The 23,572-nt window shown below is 48.6% G+C and overlaps 1 protein-coding gene and 1 non-coding gene across 4 annotated transcripts in view; both read right to left on the bottom strand.

Annotated features, from left to right (window-relative positions):
- LOC135808364 (ankyrin repeat and SAM domain-containing protein 3-like) overlaps window positions 1-18,913 on the bottom strand; it is a 30,242-nt gene extending 11,329 nt beyond the window's left edge. Inside the window, exons 1-2 of one of the 3 annotated variants that reach the window (XM_065321546.1) lie at window positions 18,566-18,913; window positions 3,115-3,297 (exon numbers count right to left, since the gene is read on the bottom strand). Coding sequence is in view for 1 of the 3 variants with exons in the window: in XM_065321544.1 (XP_065177616.1) it covers window positions 913-1,467 (555 nt within the window). In the remaining 2 variants the exon portion in view is untranslated. Of the gene's footprint in view, window positions 1-912; window positions 1,570-3,114; window positions 3,580-18,565 lie in introns of those variants that run through there. The other 2 variants (XM_065321545.1, XM_065321544.1) reach the window with 2 other exon arrangements.
- Window positions 20-91, bottom strand: Trnap-ugg (transfer RNA proline (anticodon UGG)). The gene has a single exon. It is a non-coding gene; the product is annotated as a tRNA-Pro (tRNA).
- Window positions 18,914-23,572: the final 4,659 nt, after the last annotated feature.

Raw genomic sequence — 23,572 nt, 5'->3', positions numbered from 1 at the left:
AAAAAAAAGAATAAAACATGGGCCTGTCCGGGATTTGAACCCGGGACCTCTCGCACCCAAAGCGAGAATCATACCCCTAGACCAACAGGCCGATCACATTGAATACTTCTTCGTTAAACTGCACAATAGCTAATGCTGGACATAAGGCACCACGAGCGGGATTTGAACCCAGCACACCTGTCTTACCCCTACCGGGGGATCACACACACCCGTGGCCTCTTCTTGCTACACTGCTCTCCCTCCCCAACAGGCCAGTTTGCATGCATCGGCCAGGATGTTATGTATCGTCTAGACCTGTAAGTTCTTCAAATTCTTGTCTGCATGCTGGGGAGGGGGGATTACTTTGTGGCGCATAGAGTGTATCATAAATTATAATCATAGGAAAGGAGGTCGGTGTTTACACGTCACATCAGGTTACAGTGTGGTGATGTAAACTCGAGGGTGTCTCGTTTCCTCCTATCCAGTGCAGCTAGTACAGTTGTGGATATTGGAATCCCGGTGTTGAGAAATCAAGCGGCCATGGGGCACACTCACGTTTTCAGGCTTTCAGCAGTGAGCATTGCTTGTCCATTTGACAGTGTGTACGTGAGCTACTCTTTATTTTTATTTTTATTTCTTTACGTGAATTACAGTGCGTATACACGCTAAAGCAGTGAGGGTGCCAGCCCCTGGCCATTCCAGTGGATATCAATGACTATGTCCACAACTCATTACTGTAGATGTAGCGAACTCAACTGATAGTGTTCGTCTATAGCATAATTATGATAGTGAACAAAAACAAAAACGATAACGAGTCTTAGACACACCTTTGATTAGAAACAACACACACCACAACACAACGTTATCAGGTTATCATTGTACTGCTCTCCGTACAATACTAGACTACTCACTACACGCATGTGTCCTCCTCACCTGTAACAGGAAATAACCAACTGATTCATTTCCACAGGACGAGGCCAGTATCAAGGCGGTGCAGCCGGTCGGCGAACACACGTCCACGTTCAGTCTTCCATCGTCGAGCAGCAGGTTGACGGCATTGTCGTGGCCGACATACGCTGCATACATCAGCGGTGTCCATCCTCCACTGTTGCACTGGTCACAGTCCATGTCAGACATGCACAGGAACTCGCTGAGACGCTCAAAATGGCCGATGGCAGCCGCAGTGAAGATGTCCATTGCCACGTATTCGTCGAACACTTCTTCTGGATATCCCTCGAGCCTGCCATTGTTACCGTTCTTTCGGCGATGTTTGTCCTGCTGTTTCCTCTCAGAACTCATCACAGTGGACGCACCAGTAGCGGGCTGTGTAGTAGTAGCGGGCGGTGCAGCTGAATCACCCTCCATTGGTGAATATTGCCTCCGACAGGACGGAGAAATGCAACCGAGGTCCGCTCTCCACCGAAACAAACGAACCCCTGGTTGACCGTTACACCCCCATTCCAGCAAATAACTTCGTGTCGCTGACATGCAAGAATCTGCTTTGAATCAAAAATGCGATGTCATAGACAAGTCGAGCGGCTCGACATGTCGACAGTTGCAGACAACAGCCAGCGCACCTTTTCAGTGACAAAATACCGTCCGTACCAGGGAGTCGTATGGTCCGTACTCGTCAATACTGGTCGCCATTTTTTGTTCACCTTGTACTTGTAGATCTACATGATTGTGCAGCTACGTGATTGCAACTGCATGTACATGTATCTGCCAGTTGTTGTTTTTTGGCAAGGCGCCAAAAAGATGGTGTACGGAGACTGGGAAGGCCTAGCCAGCTTTGCGGCTTCGTCTTCCGCCGCACGTGCACGTCTTCTACGTTGTTGTTGTTTTTTATTTGAATTCGCAATACCAAACGGGCAACGTAGTGTAGATGTAGATAGTGTACCTGGTTGGTTGGTTTATTTATTTTAATTCGCACAATAAACGGGAACTACATTGTAGGCCCAATGATATAAAGGCGTATATAGAATATCTTAGTTATTCTTACGCTAGAGTAGAGAAGGGCTCATTCCGCGATCCGAGGTCTCAACCAGGTCTCAACCAGGTCTCACGACTCCCTGGGGCCACATACATGTAGTCATTGGCACTGGAAACATTCAAGGAGTAGCTGGAGTAGCTATTTTCAGTATTCGTCGGATAGAAATTGGAAAGACTTTCCAAAAAGGTCTTTCTAAAAGTACTGAGTAACGCTATTACACTGTATAAATTGTGTTGAGTAGTTTTGCCGCCGCTACCTGCACACTATCAGGGACAGACACTTTCACGACACACATGCGCGCACGCACACGCGCGCATGTACATGTACATGACAAAAATGTAGATTGAGTCTGTCCGTCGACTCCGTCAGGACCGCGTACCGTGCGGCCCGTGTAGTGCCCGTCATGACCGTGCAGGGCAGGTGATCGTGACTGGTGTGCTTCGCTTCTTACACGCTGTTGCACTGGACATGTCGTTGGTGTTCTGGATTTCCGTCTTCTGATATAGCGCCGGTGGCATGCATGGTCAAACTAGGGAAAACAACACAAGAAGGAAAGTATCTGTATCTGCATACATGCACATAAAATAAAATAAAACATACCGTATTTTCCACATTAAACGTACACGTCTCCATTACTAGTACGTCCCCAATTGTAGTACATGTTGGGTGTGGATCGAAAATATAAAAGGACACGTCTCTAATAATAGTACATACCGGAATGATGTGATGGGCATTAGTGGGGTACAGATACCAGGGTCCACCTTACTTCGTTTTTCTTACCCGTTCATCATATTTGTGTCTTTGTACACTGATTCTTACCAGGGTTGGGTGTATTTACAGCCTTACAGCATCATTATCACGAGTTGTTTGCCACCCAACCCAGGCAATCAATCTTCCCAGAAACAATAAAAGTACACGTCTCCAATACTAGTACAGTCTCCCGTATAGTAGTACAGGTCTGACCACCTTTGAAAAAATAAAAGTACTGTACATTTATTGGGGAAAATACGGTAATAATTATTGTACATAATTGTACTTGGTCAAACGCAAGCATGGCGGGGTGTGACAGGGCATTGCGATGCCAACCGGACCAAGCAGATTGTTGACGAATAAACTAAGTTACTTGAAGGCAAACACGACCATACCTGTTGTAGATGTCCATACAGTCATGACCTTGAAGCTTGATGTTTCGACGAGTGACTTGAATTCTGCGAATAGTTTTACCGGGCCGTGGTGTTTCGGTACCCACTGCTTCGTTTCTTGGTACATGGTGGCGGTGCTCAGACTGGGCCGGAATGGAGGATACTGCTTCCAGGACCATCGAGAAACTTGAGAAACACAGCACGCACACACACACACACACACGGACCATTGGACGCCCATCGCCGGAGGCGATGATAGCGATGCTACAGCAGAAGCCATAGCAGCTTGTGCTGGGATTGCACCATTCAACAGCTCACACACACACACACACACACACACATACACACACACACAACCGTTCGGCTGTGTAGGAAAATGAAGCTTTAGCCTAGCCTAGCTTGAGGAATGTTCTCGAGTTACGTTGCCGTTTGTGACTTTGTGGGAATACTGAGTGGCAGTTAGTTGACTGGTGGAGATGGTTTAGAGGTGTGAACAAGGTGAAGCAGGGACGCGTGAAAATTAATGAAGTCTGTACGGAAAGTGTAAACGTTTACCGTTCAGTACTAACTGCTAAAGCCTTGTACTTGTAGTGTAGCATACATGTCGATGTATCGTACTGCATTGTTATGTACTACTGGCAGGTCGTGTTTTGTGACGATACTCTAATTTCAGAAATTTTCGGTGCTCAATATTTTCGGTATGAGGGCAACAGGCTAGGTTAGGTGAACAGAAATTTTCGGTGCAGACAAGCAGTTCCCTATTGGATTTTGTGCGTTAGTGTTTGTTCGGTGTATTGAAATTTTAGGTGTGAAACAGACGCACCGAAAGTACCGAAAATAAAAGTACACCGAAAATTTGTGAAATTACAGTACTCGAGCTGTGTGCGTGCGTGCGCGCCGTGTGTGTCTTTCCATGCTTTGAAGCAGGGAGTGGTAAAATACCGGTATTGTACTACTCCCTGCTTTGAAGGTAGCATCAGTAATAACAAGAGTACATAAACCAGAGTGTGCAACTCGGGATGGTTCCTGTGCATGTGGGAGCGTAATTCGTGCACTACGTCATTTCTGACGGCATGGTAAGCCACAGGTATGGTGAAAAGTTGCGTAACCAGTCGCGGTGGTGCAGTTCACTGAGTTTGTCCTGATTTCGGTTTTTTGAGACGGATAGCCTGGTGACTTTACTTGTCGGTGGATGTACGCAGCGTACACAGTCACACAAAACACCGAAATCCTGAAACAGGACGTCTAAAATCAAGCAAACTTGGCTGATTCCGGGCTATGAAACATGAACACTTGAGCTGTACGCAAGTCGCGGCTTGGCTTATCTCATCAGGGTGACGTAGTGCACGAACTGCGCTGTTTCAGATCTGATATGCACAGTTGCACACTCTGGTTTATGTACTCTTGGTAATAATTATAACATCAACATGATCAAGAGTTCATAACCCCGTCTTGGTAACATACAATATAGTTGTGAGGCGTGGAGTGCTGTAACCATGGGAACGATGTTGGCTGATTGGAGCAATTCGCAAGGAGAGTGCGGTATAGTACTTAGTAGTGCCAAGTGGCGCTCATGCTCAGTTTACTGCTTATTAGTATATTACTATTACACTGTTACTAGTGCGAGTCTTTAATTATCTGTGTGACAGCACTCAACAGTGACTGGCACATGATTCGATCGATTCAAGTCGAGATTGATCAGTGTGATGGTGTGTTGATGGCCGCAAAAAAAAACGCCAAAGGGCACTCAGGCCAGGGGCGCAATTTTAATACCAACCATTGCACTTCCAGTACAATGTACAATGTCAATGACTTACATGTACATGTATGTAGATTGCTTTTATTAGCAAGTCAGTACCAGTTAACCGAACAACTTTTTTCGCTTTTCGGAGTTAACCATTTGAGAGCATTACGAGTTTTGTGACTGGGGGAGACTTCTCACCAGGGCCTACAAGTCGTATAAACCCGGGTTTACTCTTGCTTGTACGCAACTGAAACCGTTTGAAGTCGTTGTGCAGTACAAAAAAAATCCACGAACGTTCGAACACTGCCTAGCCTGGCTGGTTTAGATAAAATAGCTCTCATGCCATGGCATAAGCGGATCTGCTGATCCTAAAAAGTACTTACATTGTAGTTAGAGCCCATAAGCGGTTCCGCTGACCATGATGACGATGCTGTATGCGCTGTTTCCCGTATGTCACGTGATTGTCGCCTTGGAGTTGACCAATGACAGATCAAACAGCGCGGGCTGGAAAGCGCCGTCCTGCCTGCTCAAAGGTGATGGACCTGGATCCACTGCCCGTCGTCAAGTGACGACGGGCAGGAACGGATTCTACTGCCCGTCGTCAAGTGACGACGGGCAGGAACGGATTCCACTGGCGAAGGACTAAAGGGACCGTCACTTAATTTTTGCCGACTACCCGCCAAAAAAATCTTTTCGTTTCCCGTGCCAGACACGTCCGCGAGCGCGTACGACTCGCGCTCGCCCGGCCGCGCTACCTTTCACGTCAAGCAATCTGTTCACGCCACATGGCTGGATTGGATAGCGCGTACATGCAGACATGATTGAAGACTTGCAAAATCAATTTTTTTACAAGTCCAGGCGCTAGGCCTAGGCAGTACTACTAATGCCAAAGGCTAATGCCCAGGCAGCTGACTTTATTTTCGGAGAAACACTACTCATTGTAGTAAAAAGTAACAATGAATAGCGACATCATCTAGGAAGGATCGCTACCCTAACGCAAAGGAAAGGCCTTGTGCGGCTGCTCTACGAAGTGTTGAAGAAAGACTCATCAAAGTTAGTTGGTGGACGAACAACTCGCTGGCGCCGGAAAACTTGGCCCCCAACGATGGTGTTTGGTGAATCATCAAGCATAATGCCTTGTAGCAGTGTTCACCGAGGAAGGAGAACGCTCTAGCCGCTGCTGTTGTCCGTTTCATCCACGTTGGGCGTTAGCTGCACCGCGCCTATTGTGTTTTAGTATTCCATGGACACACATTACCATTCAGAGCGATTGTGGAGCCACAATTTACTTCACACAGCGTTGTATTGTCCACGAGCGCAAACTTCATTATCAGCAGTAACTGTTACTCTTCATCCTACATGAAGATTTGGAGTATACACGGCCTTGTCACGACAGCGACAGCTCTACAGAGTGTTCAAGTGAGAAACATTAATTTCAATTGTTGGTGGACGAATAAATGGCTGGTTCCGAAAAACGCGGCCTGCACCGATGGTGTTTGGTGGATCATCAAACAGGGTGACCAGCAGTGTTCACCGAGGAAGGAGAATGCACTCGCCACCACTCCGATTCATCCAAGTGGGCGTTAGCTGCGCCGCGCCTATTGTGTTTTAGTATTTCATGGACGCACACTAGCGTTCTCAGCGATTGTGGAGCCACAACATATCTTCATGCGGCGTTGCACTGTCCAAGAGCAGAAACGTCAGCAGTGACCCATCATCATACATGTAGATTTGGAGTATACACACCATGCGCCAATGGGCCTTGGCACAACAGCGGCAGCTCTACGGAGTGTTCAAGTGAGAAACATTTGTTTTGACTTTTGGTGGACGAACAAATCGGTGGTGCCGAAAAACGTGGCCTGCGCCGATGGTGTTTGAACCATCGAGGGCTCCGGAAGCAGCAGCTGAGCCAGATCAGCCAGTCTTGCCAACTCTCAGTTGCCGGACTCCGTGCTGCAGCTAGCAGCACTGGCACCAGCCGGAAATATTTTTCCGCCGATACCCGTTACTTCCAGTTCTGTCAAGGGCATGACTGGAATCCATTGGCAGGTGATGACTTTTTACTTTATGTGTTGTTTTGCTGCCGAGTTGTTCAGAACTTTTCAGCCCCGATCTGTCCATGTCTACATGTCGGCCATCCGCAAACTTCAGGTGGAAGTTGGCTTTACCTACCCGTCGGGCCCAATGACTCTCCTCGCAAGGTTCCTGTCGGGCATCAACAGGTCATCATCGACACAGCGTCATCGCCTGCTGATAACCACTCAACTTCTCAGGGAGATTAGCCGGCATGTTGCCTTTCCACGGATGTGGCACCCTCATGACAAGGCCATGCTAAGGGCAAACTGACTGCTTGATTTTAGCTTTACATTACCGCAGTCAGTCCAGCACAATACGCCAATCGTATTTCACTATAACTCGCGTGTCATAATTGGGGATATGGGCTGCTCCGCCCTATATCCCTGATATGCCAAATAGACGAAAAGTGTGTTCTGAGCCTGTATCGCGTATAATAGGCTCATCGTAAAACAAATAATAAAAGTCTTAAAAATCAGGGTTCACGTGACACTCGGGTTCCAGCCAAGTTTTCCGCATCCGCAGGAACGCTACCCCCCTCGTGAATCATAGTATAGTGGACTCTGCAATGAACAGATTATGAAACTCCCTGCAGATTTACTACGGTCATCTCTGGTGACTGGTCTTGGGGCACCGTGGAAGCTGTGACTGGTTGCCAAGTTTAGTTTTGTGACTGATCATGGGGCATTTGTGACTACTTCGAAGCACAGCTCTGATTGATCACAGAGTCTTACTGTTGTGAATATTTATATCAATTGAGAAGTCAAGCAGCCACGGGGCGCTGGCCTTGCAGCTGTGAGTATGCATACGGTACATATTCACATGACTCTATTGTATGCTGGACACTGCTGGTCCATTGTTGCAGTGTGTAAGTGAACTGCAGAACCTATTCCGTGATGAAACACCTACTCTTGAAAGACTGAATGTTTGAGCTAATAGTCTTTTACTTCACTCTCATGCTGCTCATATAATTATACCATACGCCAGAAGACCCTAAGTTAGTTCTAAGATTTTGTGGACCATGTGACCATGTGGTACTTTCACTCTACAGCCAAGTCAACCTCTTCGTCAACACACAGGGTTTTCCTCAGACACAAGCGAATGGTTTACTCCACTCTGGAGAAGAACACAGTTTGCTCTCTCGAACACCAACCGCATAATGACTACGGAATGTAGGAAGTGCAACAACTGCTAGAATATTGAACTGTCGTCCACACAAAACAAATAAAGACAACTGAAAACCAAAACACATGCAACTGCCAACATGCATGTAACAGCGACTGCAAGCCAGACCTACAGACTCCGCGCAGGGAGGAACAGGGGAAACAGAGGTAACGCTTCCGACTCCGAGAGCTTCGAATAGCAGCGGACAAAACAATACATCAACCTTACGTGTCACCTTGCGCTACCGCAAACGAAAACCTATGGATGCACAGTGCAGCACAGACTCAGTGCATGCACGGTGTAATAACTGGAGTACATGTAAACCGACAACGGTCACCTTGCACCCTATGCAGTAAGTTACATAGGCTTGACGTGAAAGGTAACGCGGGCGAGCGCGAGTCGTACGCGCTCGCGGACGTGCCTGACACGTGAAACGAAAAGATTTTTTTGGCGGGTAGTCGGCAAAAATTAAGTGACGGTCCCTTTAGTCCTTCGCGTTCGGCGAAGGACTAAAGGGACCGATTCAGGGCAGATCGTGACATGATGGTGACTCTGATTGGTGACCCATGCAAGAACACACATTACACTTGCGGGTGGCCTTGCACTGAGTTGACCGGTGCCCTGTGCGCAAACACACAAAGCAACGCTTCTGTTCAATCAGTTATTCTTTCCGCTGTGCTACTGTTGTGTATTTCGCGCAGTCACCACATACCATGCTTGATGTTTCAAGCACCATCGGCGCAGGCCACGTTTTTCGGCACCGACGATTTGTTCGTCCACCAAAAGTCGAAACAAATGTTTCTCACTTGAACACTCCGTAGAGCTGCCGCTGTTGTGCCAAGGCCCATTGGCGCATGGTGTGTATACTCCAAATCTACATGTATGATGATGGGTCACTGCAGACGTTTCTGCTCTTGGACAGTGCAACGCCGCATGAAGATATGTTGTGGCTCCACAATCGCTGAGAACGCTAGTGTGCGTCCATGGAATACTAAAACACAATAGGCGCGGCGCAGTTAACGCCCACTTGGATGAATCGGAGTGGTGGCGAGTGCATTCTCCTTCCTCGGTGAACACTGCTGGTCACCCTGTTTGATGATCCACCAAACACCATCGGTGCAGGCCGCGTTTTTCGGAACCAGCCATTTATTCGTCCACCAACAATTGAAATTAATGTTTCTCACTTGAACACGCTGTAGAGCTGTCGCTGTCGTGACAAGGCCGTGTATACTCCAAATCTACATGTAGGATGAAGAGTAACAGTTACTGCTGATAATGAAGTTTGCGCTCGTGGACAATACAACGCTGTGTGAAGTAAATTGTGGCTCCACAATCGCTCTGAATGCTAATTGTGTCCATGGAATACTAAAACACAATAGGCGCGGTGCAGCTAACGCCCAACGTGGATGAAACGGACAACAGCAGCGGCTAGAGCGTTCTCCTTCCTCGGTGAACACTGCTACAAGACATTATGCTTGATGATTCACCAAACACCATCGGTGGGGGCCAAGTTTTCCGGCGCCAGCGAGTTATTATTATTATTATTATTTTATTTATTTTACTAGGGTGTTTCCCACAGACCTATTGTTCGTCCACCAACTAACTTTGATGAGTCTTTCTTCAACACTTCGTAGAGCAGCCGCGCAAGGCCTTTCCTTTGCGTTAGGGTAGCGATCCTTCCTAGATGATGTCGCTATTCATTGTTACTTTTTACTACAATGAGTAGTGTTTCTCCGAAAATAAAGTCAGCTGCCTGGGCATTAGCCTTTGGCATTAGTACTGCCTAGGCCTAACGCCTAGCGCCTGGACTTGTAAAAAAATTGATTTTGCAAGTCTTCAATCATGTCTGCATGTACACGCTATCCAATCCAGCCATGTGGCGTGAACAGAATTGCTTGACGTGAAAGGTAGCGCGGCCGGCCGAGCGCGAGTCGTACGCGCTCGCGGACGTGTCTGGCACGTGAAACGAAAAGATTTTTTTCGCGGGTAGACGGCAAAAATTAAGTGACGGTCCCTTTAGTCCTTCGCATTCCACTGCCCGTCGTCAAGTGACCATGGTGACGACGGGCAGGAACGGATTCCACTGCCCGTCGTCACTTGACGACGGGCAGGAACGGACTGACTCTCTAGACACTGGACTGACTCTCTACTTCAAGGTCTTTCATTGGTTACTAATAAAATAACTAAAGCAGAAGAGCGACTGTTTGCAACCACAACTGTCATCATGGCGCTCCAACATTTGATCTGGAACTGGGAGAAAAAAAGCCCCTTTGTTGAACGATATTGGCGATCTGAATGAGCTCCTCCGAAAAGTTGAGGAAGAGACTGAAACTTTTATTGCGGAGTCGCTCGCGAAGGAGATCTTGGACGAGCCAGATGAGCCTCAACCAAAGCGCGCAATGCTCAGCAACCTGCAGGATCCGCGCAATTTGCCGAGGTTTCCGATCAAGACGTGGGAAAAATACGTAGGAACAGAACAGCCAGAATGCCCGATGCCCAGTCGACAATGTCAATGGCACCGCGAGAAAAAAAGCACTAATGGACTACTACAAAAAACTGTACCAGAAAACAATCACAAAACACAATGCAGGTGTGTCTGTCATGTATCTCTTTATTTGGCTTGGGTGCACACGGGAAACACGTTCCAGTCACTCATACTCGGCCAGTACCGCTGTTCATCCAGCCCTTGCCGCTATCGCGGCGCGGGCTGGATTCCGCGGTACTGCCCTCGTACTCGTGCAGGAACCTGTACATACATGACTCAGTGTACAGTCGAGTGTAGGGTGAATGGGTACCCGGCCGAGTCCCAATGGCACACGTACACGTACACGTAGACGGTAGAGGGCCTAGGTAGGGGTACTATACCGGGTCTCTACCTAGTACCAAGAGTCCATAAACAGTAGGGCTCAAACAATTAGTCCGATTAACCGGTTGCAGACCGGTTACGAAGAATTAACGGTTAACCGATAAAGATAACGGTTGCGCAGTAACTTTTCAGTCAATTTTTCAAGTATCAGGTCGTTGCAAAGTGTGCACTTTCGCGGGCTGTCGCACGCGTACGCAATTTCTGGGCTGTCAACTCGGTCATATCTGGTCTCTTGGTGTGAGAGTATGTATGAATGAGCATGCAAGAGAATGTACACGTGTGCGTTGTACTGAATAGGGTACATTTTTTGAATGAGTATAGTCAAATATACGGTTAAAAAAGAGTCCGCAGGATTGCCGTGGCTTATAGGTTATAACCGGTTAACCGACCGTTAGCTTAGCAGTTAACCGTCAGGGGTAAAACCGTGACCGTTTGAGCCCTAATAAACAGTACCTGCGAACAGGACACTGTAATACTCTCTTGAGTAGATCTAGTACTGGGATTTGAAGTTTTGAACTGATTAGATATCACCACAGCGCAAACTAATACTTGACTCACACGCACGATCGGATTTCATTGCATATTGAGCAGCATGCAGCACTGCTGGCAAACAAGTAAAGCCCCCCGGGGTTGCATGTTGATTATGGTCCACGGATCGTGGTACATGTAGATCTACATTCTACCACCTTTTGCGGGTTTGGGCAATCGCTGATGGTTTATGCTGCAGCGCTGGTTCCGGCCCCGACTATCCAGCAGGCATTCAAAGGCCCCACGCGACTGCAAGATGTTGGAACTGCATGAAGCTCGACCATCCACCGCGGACCTCTGTGCGTTCTGCAACAAAACATTACGACGTGGCCGTTTGCTCTCGTGCCTGCACAACATCTGCCTGAGCTGTGTGCGGCAAGAGGTGAGTGGAAATAACGACATCGCCTGCCCCCGCTGTGGAACCCTTACAAAAGCTCCGAAATCAGGAATTTCCCAACTTCTTGCGTTGCCAAATTGCTACAATGTACAAGGTGGTGAGAGCAACAAGGAAAGAGAGCCAGAGCAACCGACTTGTGACGAGTGTGCGGATGGTGAAGAGGCGGCGACCAAAGCGTGCTTGAACTGTGGATTGGTGTATTGCGAGCTGCACGCACACTCACACAAGAAAAGCAGGGTCACAAAGAGCCACACGCTAACCGATCTACGCGAGGATTCCACTGGAGCTTCAGCATTGCAGTGCAACGCTTGCCCTCTGCATGGAGCAATCCAGCTCGACTTGTACTGTGTGCAGTGCGATGACCTGTTTTGCAAAAAGTGCTTTAAGCTAGGCGCACACCTGCCCCATGAACACAAGATCATTTCAGCCAGCGAAGCTGCAAGGAAACTACGGCAGGAGATAAAGTCACTTCGCAAGCTAGGTGCCGAGGAGAGTGGGGATGGGGCGTCCGGTAGCCCACAATCAAACATGGTCGATAAGGAAGATGAGAAAAGGCAGTTGAAGTCAGCTTTGGAAGCCGTCAATCATTCAATCAGTGCATTGAACAAGAGAGCTGAGTTCGTTTCTCAAGCAGTTAATGAGTCTTTCAGTCAAGCCATGGAGTCCGCAAAGAAACGTCAACAGGCCCTGATTGACGACATCGACAAAGACCGTTGGTCAAAGCAGAAGGCGCTTGAGGATCAAAAACAGCAGCTGGAGCGTGCCTTGGAAGCAGGCGAGCAGGTGGATGTTTTGCTTGATCGCTGCGAGAATGACTTAGATTTCTTGCGGATGGCTCCTTGGCTTAACCAACTCCACGTTGAAATCAGCTCGTGTAAAGAGCGGAACGCACAGCCGGCGGCATCCGGTCATGTTACATTCAAGAAGAGCAACATTGCCGAGCTGCAGCTTCTGGCGTCGAAGGCCGGTGAGATACAAGACGTAGCTGTCAACGTATCAAACAGTACAGTGACGTGTCAGTCCGTCCTCAAGACTCCCGGTGACTTGGAGGTGACGATCAAAGCGAAGACCGCGAGTGGAGAACCACTCTCCCCGGCCATAGCAAACCAAATGGAGTTCTGCATATCAGTAAAAGCCGAAGAAGGGGAGACAGTGTACTGTGAGGTCGAGTCTGGTGGATCTGCAGACGAGCTGAAAGCCATCCTGAAGAACCCAGCGCCGGGAACATATCATGTGTCGGTGACAATGGGACACAGACATCTTCAAGGTAGTCCGATGAAGGTTGAAGTTACTGATCAAGTCCATGCTCCTGGTTTCAACCCTAATCAGCACGGCAGCTACCTGCAATTATCAAACAACAACCAAACTGTGCAAATGGCAGCAACAGGATATAACCAGAGCGTATGCAGCATGAAGTCTGGGTCAAAGGGCCAGCTCTTCTTCAAAGTGCGCATTAACCAAATGCAAAGCAGCCACAATCGAATCTATTTGTCAGTGTCATGCAAAGACCCACCTGACGTGACTACTCATGACTCCACAAATGCCTATGGTTGGTACCTGAGCTGTCCGAACAGTGGATACGGCGGTGGACTGAGCCCTGCCATACAAAAAGGTGATATGGTGACTGTGATGCTGGACTGTGATCATTCTACGGTAACGTTCACCCTGGAGCGTACGGGTCAGAGCCAGATTATTCGCAACCTCATCGCCGGCACTTACTACCTCTATCTGTGCCTGTATAATGGCAGCAGTGGATATACACATATTACACCCCAAATCACTCTATGCTGATTGCTGCAGGTGCCACTGATGCTGTACTCAGTGGTGTAATGCACACTGTACTACATCATCTGATGATCATTGCTGAGTTGCTGGGGAATGTCTCCGCAATCACATGTACATATTCTTGTTAGAGGAGCTGATTGGCTGTGACATTACGTTCCCCCATTGCTAATTCTGCTTCAGCGGCAGCCCTCAAGCATGATGATGATGTTGTTGTTGTTGTTGTTGTTGTTGTTGTTGTTGTTGTTGTTATTGTTGTTGTATTCTTTTATTTCGATTTTCTTAAAGCACAGGCAGTACTGCTTTCTCACCAGAGATTGGCTCTCTGGTTCCTACCAAAAACGAAAGTAGCATAAAATATTTGAAAAATGATAGTGTGAAAGGGAAAAAGATAGCAACTATGAAAGTGGTCCGTTACCAACGAAGGCAACGATAGATGTACATAATTTACCAACTCAACTGGGCTACTGTACTGGATAATACTTGAAATGAATTGTCGCATGAATCTTGGATGCGGCCTTGTGACACAGCGAGTTTTACATAGATGTTAAATTCAGACCCTGGGGTTGAATTGTGTCCGGGAGATCTTCATCCAGAAGCTCATCTTCCTGGTTTGGCGCTGCTGCTACTCCCGTGCTAGCCCCACACTGCAAGTGCTGTTGCTACCAACCAGTGGCGCTCCTACTCGGCTGCAATTATCTATGGGTCTAAGACCACCGTCAACCCGCACTGAGCTGGGTAAGGGTTGTCTCGCGTTCCAAGGAGCTAGGCTCTGGAATGCGTTGCCCAGCGAGGTACGGGCCATACCGCACCCGGCCCAATTTCGCACTGCTGCTGTTCCACACAGCATGAACCTTTGAGGTCAGACGGATCACTATCGCCATATTTTCATTTTATGCCTGTCTGTTGGCCTGCCTGCCCGTCTCTTTCCTTGTTTCTCTGACAACCTGCTTGTTAATTCGTGCGGTTGTTTTCAGACATAAAGCCCTGTTGTAGCGGTCTCAGCCCTCATTTGTTAGTCTCTCTGTCTCTCTCTCTCTCTCTCTCTCTCTCTCTCTCTCTCTCTCTCTCTCTCTCTCTCTCTCTCTCTCTCTCTCTCTCTCTCTCTCTCTCTCTCTCTCTCTCTCTCTCGGATCTCTCTCTCTCTCTCTCTCTCTCTCTCTCTCTCTCTCTCTCTCTCTCTCTCTCTCTCTCTCTCTCTCTCTCTCTCTCTCTGTTTTTGGGGGACAAAAACATCTCTGGCGTTGATTGCTTTCTTGCTTCGACTTCTGCCGCGCCTTGTTCTCGTACTCCCCTTTATGTACACGTGTTGTGCAAACCCTCCTTTAATATAGTCTGTCTCATTTTGCCCTGAGATACAGTTGACGACATGTGGTCAATTTGGCACTACAAACTCTTGGCGATCCTCGACAAGCATGCTCCTCTCCAGTGTTCTACTGCCAAGCGGAAGCAGCTACCACCCTGGTCGGATCGGCACCTCTTCCAGCTCACCCAGCGCAAGAATCGGCTGCATAGGCGGTGGCGGGGAGACTAGGCAAACGCTGCGCTCCACACTGCATTCAAGCGCGCCCGTGCGGAAGCTAGAAATGCATACCGACAGAAGCGAAACGCTTACTTCCAGGGACAATGTACAGCACACGCAGGAAACACCAAGAAGCTTTGGCGTACCATTAACAAAGTCACCCGTAGAGACCGTCCCCATGTAGAACCCTCTTGTACGATCGAAGATGTCGCCTCAGCCTTCCACAAGGTGGTTACTGATGACTGTCCACCGCAAACTTTGTCTGCTCCCCTCGGGCCTCCACCCCGCACTTCCCTCCCCAAGTTCTCACATGTCAGTATCGGTGCTGTTGAACGGCTACTCCAGCAAGTTAATCCCGCGAAGGCAACAGGCAGCGATGGCGTACCAGGGGCAGTCCTCAAACTCTGCTCTGACGTCTTGGCGCCGTCTGTCACTAGCCTGTTCAATGCCTCGCTGTCGTGCGGACATGTGCCCTCGGTGTTCAAGCTAGCTAAATGTCATCCCACTGCATAAATCTGGTGATCCATCGCTGCCAACTAACTTCCGCCCTGTATCTCTTCTACCCATACTCTCCAAGTTGCTAGAGAAGTTGGTTCAGAAGGAGCTCATCACCTTCCTGGACATAACAGCATCGTTACCAACAACCCAGTTTGCGTTCAGGCGTGGCCACTCTACCGAAGACGCATCAGTCCTTATGTCAAACCGCATCCTAACAGCCAATGACTAGGGCCTATTCACAGGTGTATGCCTGTTAGACATGTCCAAAGCCTTCGATAAAGTCCAACATTTCAAGCTATTGCAGGATCTCCACAGTGTTGGGATGTCCGGTTCTGCCTTGGACTGGTTCGCCAGCTACCTATCCGGTCGCACTCAACGTGTCTGTCTAGGGTCGCGGACTAGCTCTACATGTATATCAGCTTGCACGAGTGGTGTCCCCCAAGGGTTGGTGCTGGGCCCCATTCTGTTCAGCCTTTACACCCGCGAGGTCCCCGCTGTAGTTGGCCAGTCCGAGTCAGTTCAATTCGCGGACGACATTGCGCTCGCGTGCAGCCGGCGAACAGCACAGGAGGTATCCGATGTCTTATCTGCTTCGGTTTCAATCCTTGCAGACTGGCTAAAGGATCGTGGCCTGATCCTCAATGCTGGCAAGAGCCAAGTTGTGCCAATTCCTGCCGACCGTCAGCACACAGCTGATCTACAGGTCGTCTGCCATGCCACTTCACTGCCTAGTGTGCTAAGTGCTCGTTATCTAGGCGCCACAATCGATTCCGGCATGTCCTGGCACGCCCACATTGCCAAATGTTCTGCACGCGTGTCGCAGAAGATCGGAGCACTCTGGCGAATGCGCCGCTGCCTGAATCACCAGTCACGCATGACCTACTTTAGATCGCTGATCATGTCTGACCTGCTGTATGCCTCAAACGCGTACTCTAGCTCACTGCAAAGAAGGTACCTCGACCGTCTACAGGTCCTGCAGAACAGTGGGGCTCGTGCTGTCTTTGGCCGCCCTCCGTGGTCGTCTGCCCGCGACCTGCTGGAGCGCATGGCAGTGTTCCGTGTGGCAGAAGTCTTCAATCAGAAGCTAGCGTACCTGGTGTGGCGCTGTCGTTAACGCGTTATGCACTGGCAAGTCCAGAGTTGCAAGCCCTGCTAACCCCCGCTGCACCCGGCCCTACTCGGCTCCAATCTGCCATGGGCCTGTGCGTGCCAGTTTCCCATTCGGTTGCGGGGCGGGGGCGCTTTGCTTGCAAGGGTGCTGTATTATGGAATGCCCTCCCCAGCGACATCCGTGCCATCCATCACGCTCGGCAGTTTCGCACGCAGATAATCCCCTATACCTGTGCCCTGTAGATGCTGAAGACAAGCGAAATCTTCTGGGGTTTTTTTCTGTTCTCTTTCTGTTGTACCCGATCTCCCTCTGATATACCGCTGACTCTACGCTGAAGATCTAAGCATTTTAATTCTCATTCTCATTATAACTTTCATATTCGCTTTCATGTTATTGGGTTCTATGCCCGTTTGAATTTGGGAATCAAAATAAATACAAACAAACAAACAAACAAGATGTTTTGATGCATAGTGATTATGACGCTCATCATTCGCTCCCTTGTCACTGGACAGTTCTGTCCGTTTGGTTTTAGCGAATTCAAAATAAAGAAAACAAACAAAACAATTAATCTTTGCGCTCAACAAGGCAAACATCAGGAGGCAACTCATTGCACAGAATGGCACCTCGGAAGCGAATGGACGATCGTCCAGCAGGCCCGGGAAGGAATGGGACGCGCTGAGAAGTCGCGTCATCTGTCCACGGATAGCTCTGCGTTCACGGTCGACCAGATCGGGGGCAATAGGTGTGTAGAATGACGAAAACAGTGGACTGGTGGTGAGAGCGTGAAGACAAGGACTTTCTGACGGCAGAGCTGCACAATGGTGAATAACCAAAGTCTCTCACGCAGGGGCTGGGTGGCGACGGGGTTATGCAATCGCAAGACTGCACGGATGCCAGCCTTCGCTGATCTCTCAAGCCCTATGAGGCCCGCAGCAGTGAGAGCCGGGTAGAAGGAGTTTGCGGCGTAGCACAGTTTCCCCTGGACCATGGCAAGGTACCACGTCCGCCGAGCCTGAAGACTCAGCGCATCCCCATGCCGCCCCAGCCGGCTCGCTGCCTTCCGAGAGAGGCTACAGACTGAGTACAGAGGTACTAGGTGTTGGATATGGGAACACCAGTTCAGGTCTTCGTCAATGGTAACACTAAGGTACCTTGCTGAGGACACAGTGGCAAGCGCCCTCGTGCATGGCATTACCAACATGAGTCACATGACTGGGTTTCCTCTTGTAAGGAGGAGACCGATTTCTTCCAGCCATTGCACAAGAGTCTCCTTACATTGTGTGTTAGAGTTTTGCTTGCAGTACTGTTCCTACATACTGGCGAGCACACAAAGATCCATGCATTTCAATCTATCCGGCTATCTGGCACCAAGAGTACATAGACCTCTTGCTGGCACCACGCGAACACTGCCTTTAATCTCTGCGACATAAACTATCATCTCTTCCACTCCGGCAGTGTATGATCGGTGCTTCCACCATCGAGAGTGCGTGTGGGCATGGGAGTCATGCATCACACAGGCCATTACCATGCAGCTGCTTAGCGTACAGACGAGTTTCATCTCGAATACAGCAAGCCAAGCCTTGGTTCACCCCGCATCTGCATCACCTTCAGAAACAGCGACTTTCCATGCCGCCAATTGCCACCAAACAGTAGAATACTGGTCGACCTACAAGGCCCAGACGAATGCATATCAGAACCAGTTAAGAAATGCCAAGACCCTGTACTTCAAGTGCCTTAGATAGAATATTCATGATGAGCGAGGTGCTCACCTTTGGTGGAAGAAAGCCAAGACACTTGCCAACATCTCCTGTAAGAAAGAGAAAGTTCCTGACCTAACGTGTGAGGGCTATACGGCACAGAGCGAACCAGAGAAAGCAGAAATGCTCGCGAAGGTATTTGAGCGCCAGTGCATTCCTGCTCACGTTACAGGTCCAATACTAGCACCAGCCGACGGCTGTCCGAATGAATTATTCTCTCTGCCAGTCTTGACCGAATCCTCAGTGTTCCGGGTGCTCCGAAGGCTCCCGCAGCGCAAGGCAGGAACATCTCGAACAGGATGCTCCGAGAGATCGCACCATGTATAACGTCCTCTGTTACCAACTTTTTCAACGCTAGCCTCACCTTAGGTGAGTTTCCTAGTGCCTGGAAGCTGGGAACAGTAATCCCCATATTTAAAAATAAAGGTAACCCATGTCACGGATCCCTCCAACTACCGCCCTATAACCCTACACCCAGCTATTGCGAAAGCATAAGACAAGATTATCGCCACCAAATTCGGTCATTATCCCGAGGTCAACCACACTATTGTCCCGGAACAGTTCGGCTTTGTCCGTGATCGCTCCTCAGTTGACCAGCTTTAATATACAGCTCACTACTAATACTGATCGCCTCGACCAGGGAGCCCTACACATACAGTACAGTACCTGGTATGTGTAGGGTTCCCTGGCCTCGACCATGGATAAACGCATCCCTTTAAAGGCTTACGACGCTGCATTTCTCGATTTTGCGAAGGCTTTCGATAAAGTGCGGCATGAGGTGCTTCTCCCCTACCGCAATACGCATACATTCAGCGTCCGCGTCCAACACCATCATTCTGTCCTCCCCACGTCCCGTCAAGTCTGGAGTACCCCAGGGTTACCACCTCGGGCCATTGCTTTTCTTGGTGCATATCAACAGCCTACCCAGTGCCTCAAAACGCAACCAGCACCCTGATGTTTACCTGTTCGCGGATGATACCGCCGTCGGCCAAGCACGAACCAAAGGTACCATCCCCAGACTGCCCTGCAGGACACATTTGCATGGGCCGACCGAGTAGGCGGAATTTTTAACCCATCGAAAACCGTTATCTCATTCGATGAGGAAGGAGCTGCTGAGACCATCCGTGGTATCCAGCCGTTAACTAGTCACCGTCACCTGGGAGTGTTGTTGAGTGAAACACTTAGCTTCCAGGATCAGGAGCACATTGAACAGACCATAACTTAAGCCAGTTTAGACAACGCTGCGTTCTTCTGTGCCATATGGCTGACCGTTTAACAGGAGACCCTGGCCTCAGGAAACTGTACCTAAGTCCTTACCGTACATCTACATGTACGTCCGCTCCACAGCAGCAGAATACGCCGCCCCAGTATGGGAGTTCTCCCTCTCTGCTGCAATCCAGGACGTGTTCCTCGTTTGCTTGAAATAGACCAGCTGGAAAATTTTCACTTTGCCACATTGCAACTAAGCCAATTTCCTACCCGATGGCGGAAAACGCCTCCTCAAGCCTGAATACAAGGCACCGCTCCAGACGCCAATATGCAAAGCACTGCAGTCCGTCTGGCACGAAATGTACAATGTCATGTACATGTGCCGGTACATGTACTTGTGCCCTTGAGCTATGCTCTTTCTTAGTTGAACACCCTGATTCCTGAATGTCGTGATGTGTATTCAGATGTAATGATTGTTTTCAGTCAACTTTCTCAGGTGACCGTACGCGTAGCTAGTGCTACTGAAGTTGCTGAATGTTTGGAAATTGGAGGTTGCCTAAAATAATTATTATTATCACATCTCGCCTGTCCTGCATGTACATGTATTTCACTGTCACGTGTTGGATCTTGGTGTGCCGCTAGCACTGTGCTTTTCCGGATGGCCAAATGCATTGAAGTATTACCTGCCACCTCCGAAAGGATGCCAAATTATGCTCCAAATTTTCAACCACCAAAATAATAATTATGTCAATAAATATTCCGGCATAATATAATCCGCCGGAGCCTAGTACTGTAGTAGACATTGTCCTGACTCCTGTGCTTTCATTTGCCGGAAGCGTTGCAGCGGTGTCTGATTGTATCAATCTGATTAAAGTCTTTTAAATCTTTATTGATGATGGCCATCGTGCATTCACATTCAGTGCAGGGCCTTGGGCTTGGACGCAGAAATTCTTTGGAAAGAGTGGATCATGAATCTGACGCAGTAAGAAAAACTTTCGGCAGACATACACATAAGAGCACGACATGGCTGTGGGAGCTGTCACTGTCATTCATGATGATAGCGATCAAATCCATTGAAGGCCAATGGACCAACTGGGCAACCACAGCAGAGTTCTGCTTTCTTCGCTGATCCGACCCGGTGATAATTGAGCCCCATGGAGACCGCAGAGAATCGCTTTTCTAAATACTTTTAAAATAAATAGTTACAGGTCGCATCCCATGCTCAACAGTTACTGTACACTACAACTTACAAGTAAGAATACTACAGAAGTACGGTTGAAGTACCATTGTGATTCGCTGCCGCTGGATCATGAAAGATCTGAATCGAGCCGGCAATGGGCTGGCAGTTACTGGTCACGTACATGTACACGTATGGACAGATACAGACAGCATCTCGCCATTCATTGATGGCCTTTTTGACAGGCATCCTGCTGATGCCAGATGTCCCAAACTACAGCCCTCCAATGGCTCCATTGACCCACGGCATCCTCCACGTCCACGGTCCAAGCTAAAGTGTACTTTTGTGATTTTGGTCTTCAAGCGTTCTCCCCCGCCCCTCTTTCTCTCTTTCTAACATACTCAGTACTGTACAGAGAAAGTTAGTTGTTCGCTGCTGGCCCGGCGGCAAGGGGTTATGCAAACGCTGGATCATGGAGTCTAGTCTTGACGCGAGGGTCCGACGGATATGGGTCCATTGTGGGATAAAGCCATGATGTGGCTGATGAGATGAGTCATACCTCAAACCTCCATCGTGTTGGACGTCACTAGTAGCACTGGGCACTGGACTAACGGTACTGCAACTCGACCCCTAACTCCCTAATTCCATAAGAAGTTACATGTAGTTTCAGGCAACATCGCGAGTCCTTTGTGAGATAAGAATCATGTCACGATCTGTATAAATGAAACATCCCGGGGGGGGGGGGGGGGGGCATCCTGCTGTGCAGGTGGCCTGTGGGATATGAGTGTGGCCCAGTGGCAGTGGCTCAGTGGCAGAGGCCCAGTGCACTAGTGGCAGTGTACCGACATGATAACCAAGATATTATACCAAGATAACGCCTGTGCCATGATTACATACTTATATTTACAGGCATGAACAAAGTAGAAACCAGCACTAGTTTATATAATACAAACAGTACACCTGAAATGGCCCAGTAGGGGTATAGGGGAAGCAGTCCATACATGAGTGTACATAATACGCCTTGAGCACTAAACAGACAGAAAGGAAGAAGGTACTAGCGCGAGACCGGTCACCGGCCAGCCTCTAGGGCTGAAGAATGGAGCTGCTTTGCTTCCAATGAACCTACCGCGAGTTGTGTCCCAAACTGATGCTGGTACAGTACCGGCAAACTGATTGTGCCCCGCTCCTCAACCAGTGGACCAAGCCAATGACGCTCACTGACTGACAACACCGTGCTCGCTCACCAGTGTCACAGCTTCTAGTCTTTCTCGTGCAACTGTAACTGATGACTTGTACTACATTGTAGTCTAGGATCTAGGAGCCGTCCAACACGTCAAATTCGACACATTCAATTAATTAACACATACATGTACATGTAATTCTGATGGTGAGCCTATTAAATTATTGTGAAAAGAAGAAGGACAAAATGACGAGTTATGACGAGTTAGTCATAACTCGTAACATGTTGTCCTTCTTTTTTTCACATGTAATTCTGTTATTCATTATCAACCCTGTCTGCATATGGCATACACTGCACATTACGCTCAGTCAGAGCACCCAGACTTCGATCCTTTGAGCAGGTCTAGGTCGAAACGGCTCGCTATCCGGAGAACTAGTGGTGGGTTCTGAGCAGGGATCGAGCCTTGGCCAAAAACGACTCCCTGGTAGGGTACAGTGTACTTGGGTACAAGTTATAGTACATGAAACAAGGTGGAGGACACACCTTGCTTCATGCTGTCAATCTAACAATATGCGTGAAGTATAACAAGGCTTATCTAATACTGGTTTTGAACCAGTATTAGGTTATACTTAGTTAGTTAGTACATGTATATGTATATCATGTATTGTTACCTCGTGCCCGGCCAGACCAGGGTGCAACGACATCAAGACAAGGGAAAGATACAACGGGTTAAACCGCAGAGCGCGATAAATGCATCTCCTCTCCCACGGTGACTGGGTATGCGCCCTGCTATCTCAGACTCAAGGCCTGGGTCGGCCGCGAGATACAGTCCGTATCATTAGATTCATCGAATACACGAGTCCGAGGTATGAGGTGGATTCGTGACTGGTGCCAGTGGTGGTTTTAGTTCGACTCTGTTTTCTGTCCCTATCATCTGATCATCTGTGACACGGTTGAGTCGCGTGAGAAGCAAAAAGGTGCAAAGCAAAGCAATGAAGAAACGAAATCCAAAGCAATAATCGAGAAAACAACGACAATCGCAATTTCAAACATGAACCCTCAAAGTGAAATGGCCTCTTTTACGGACAAAATTAACAAAGCAGAAAAGCCAGTTGCTCCAAAGAACTTCAACGACTCCCTGGTGCTTAGGGCCTGGCAGGTGTAGGACTAGCTTTAATATCAATTTCTCATTATTTTTCTATTTTATGTCGAAAGACCAACAGTGAGCAAGAATGCTCTCAGCCTCAACAACAACGTAGCGAGCGGGGAACTCGAAAGACCAAGCGAGCAAGAATACTCAGCCTGCTCAACGCCAGCGGGGAGGAGGCTGGATGAATTTGCAAGGCCAAACGACTTTCTAACTACAGTACAATACTTTCTACAATTGTAGTCAGGGAGTCGTAAGCCACCCTTCATTTACATGTAAGTTCATTATGACCCCTTCTTCGTCATT

The sequence above is a fragment of the Sycon ciliatum genome, chromosome 2 (assembly GCF_964019385.1).
Source record: "Sycon ciliatum chromosome 2, ocSycCili1.1, whole genome shotgun sequence".
Lineage (NCBI taxonomy): Eukaryota > Metazoa > Porifera > Calcarea > Leucosolenida > Sycettidae > Sycon > Sycon ciliatum.
The sequence above is the reverse complement of the archived record's forward strand: the minus strand, read 5'-3'. Positions and strand labels throughout refer to the sequence as shown.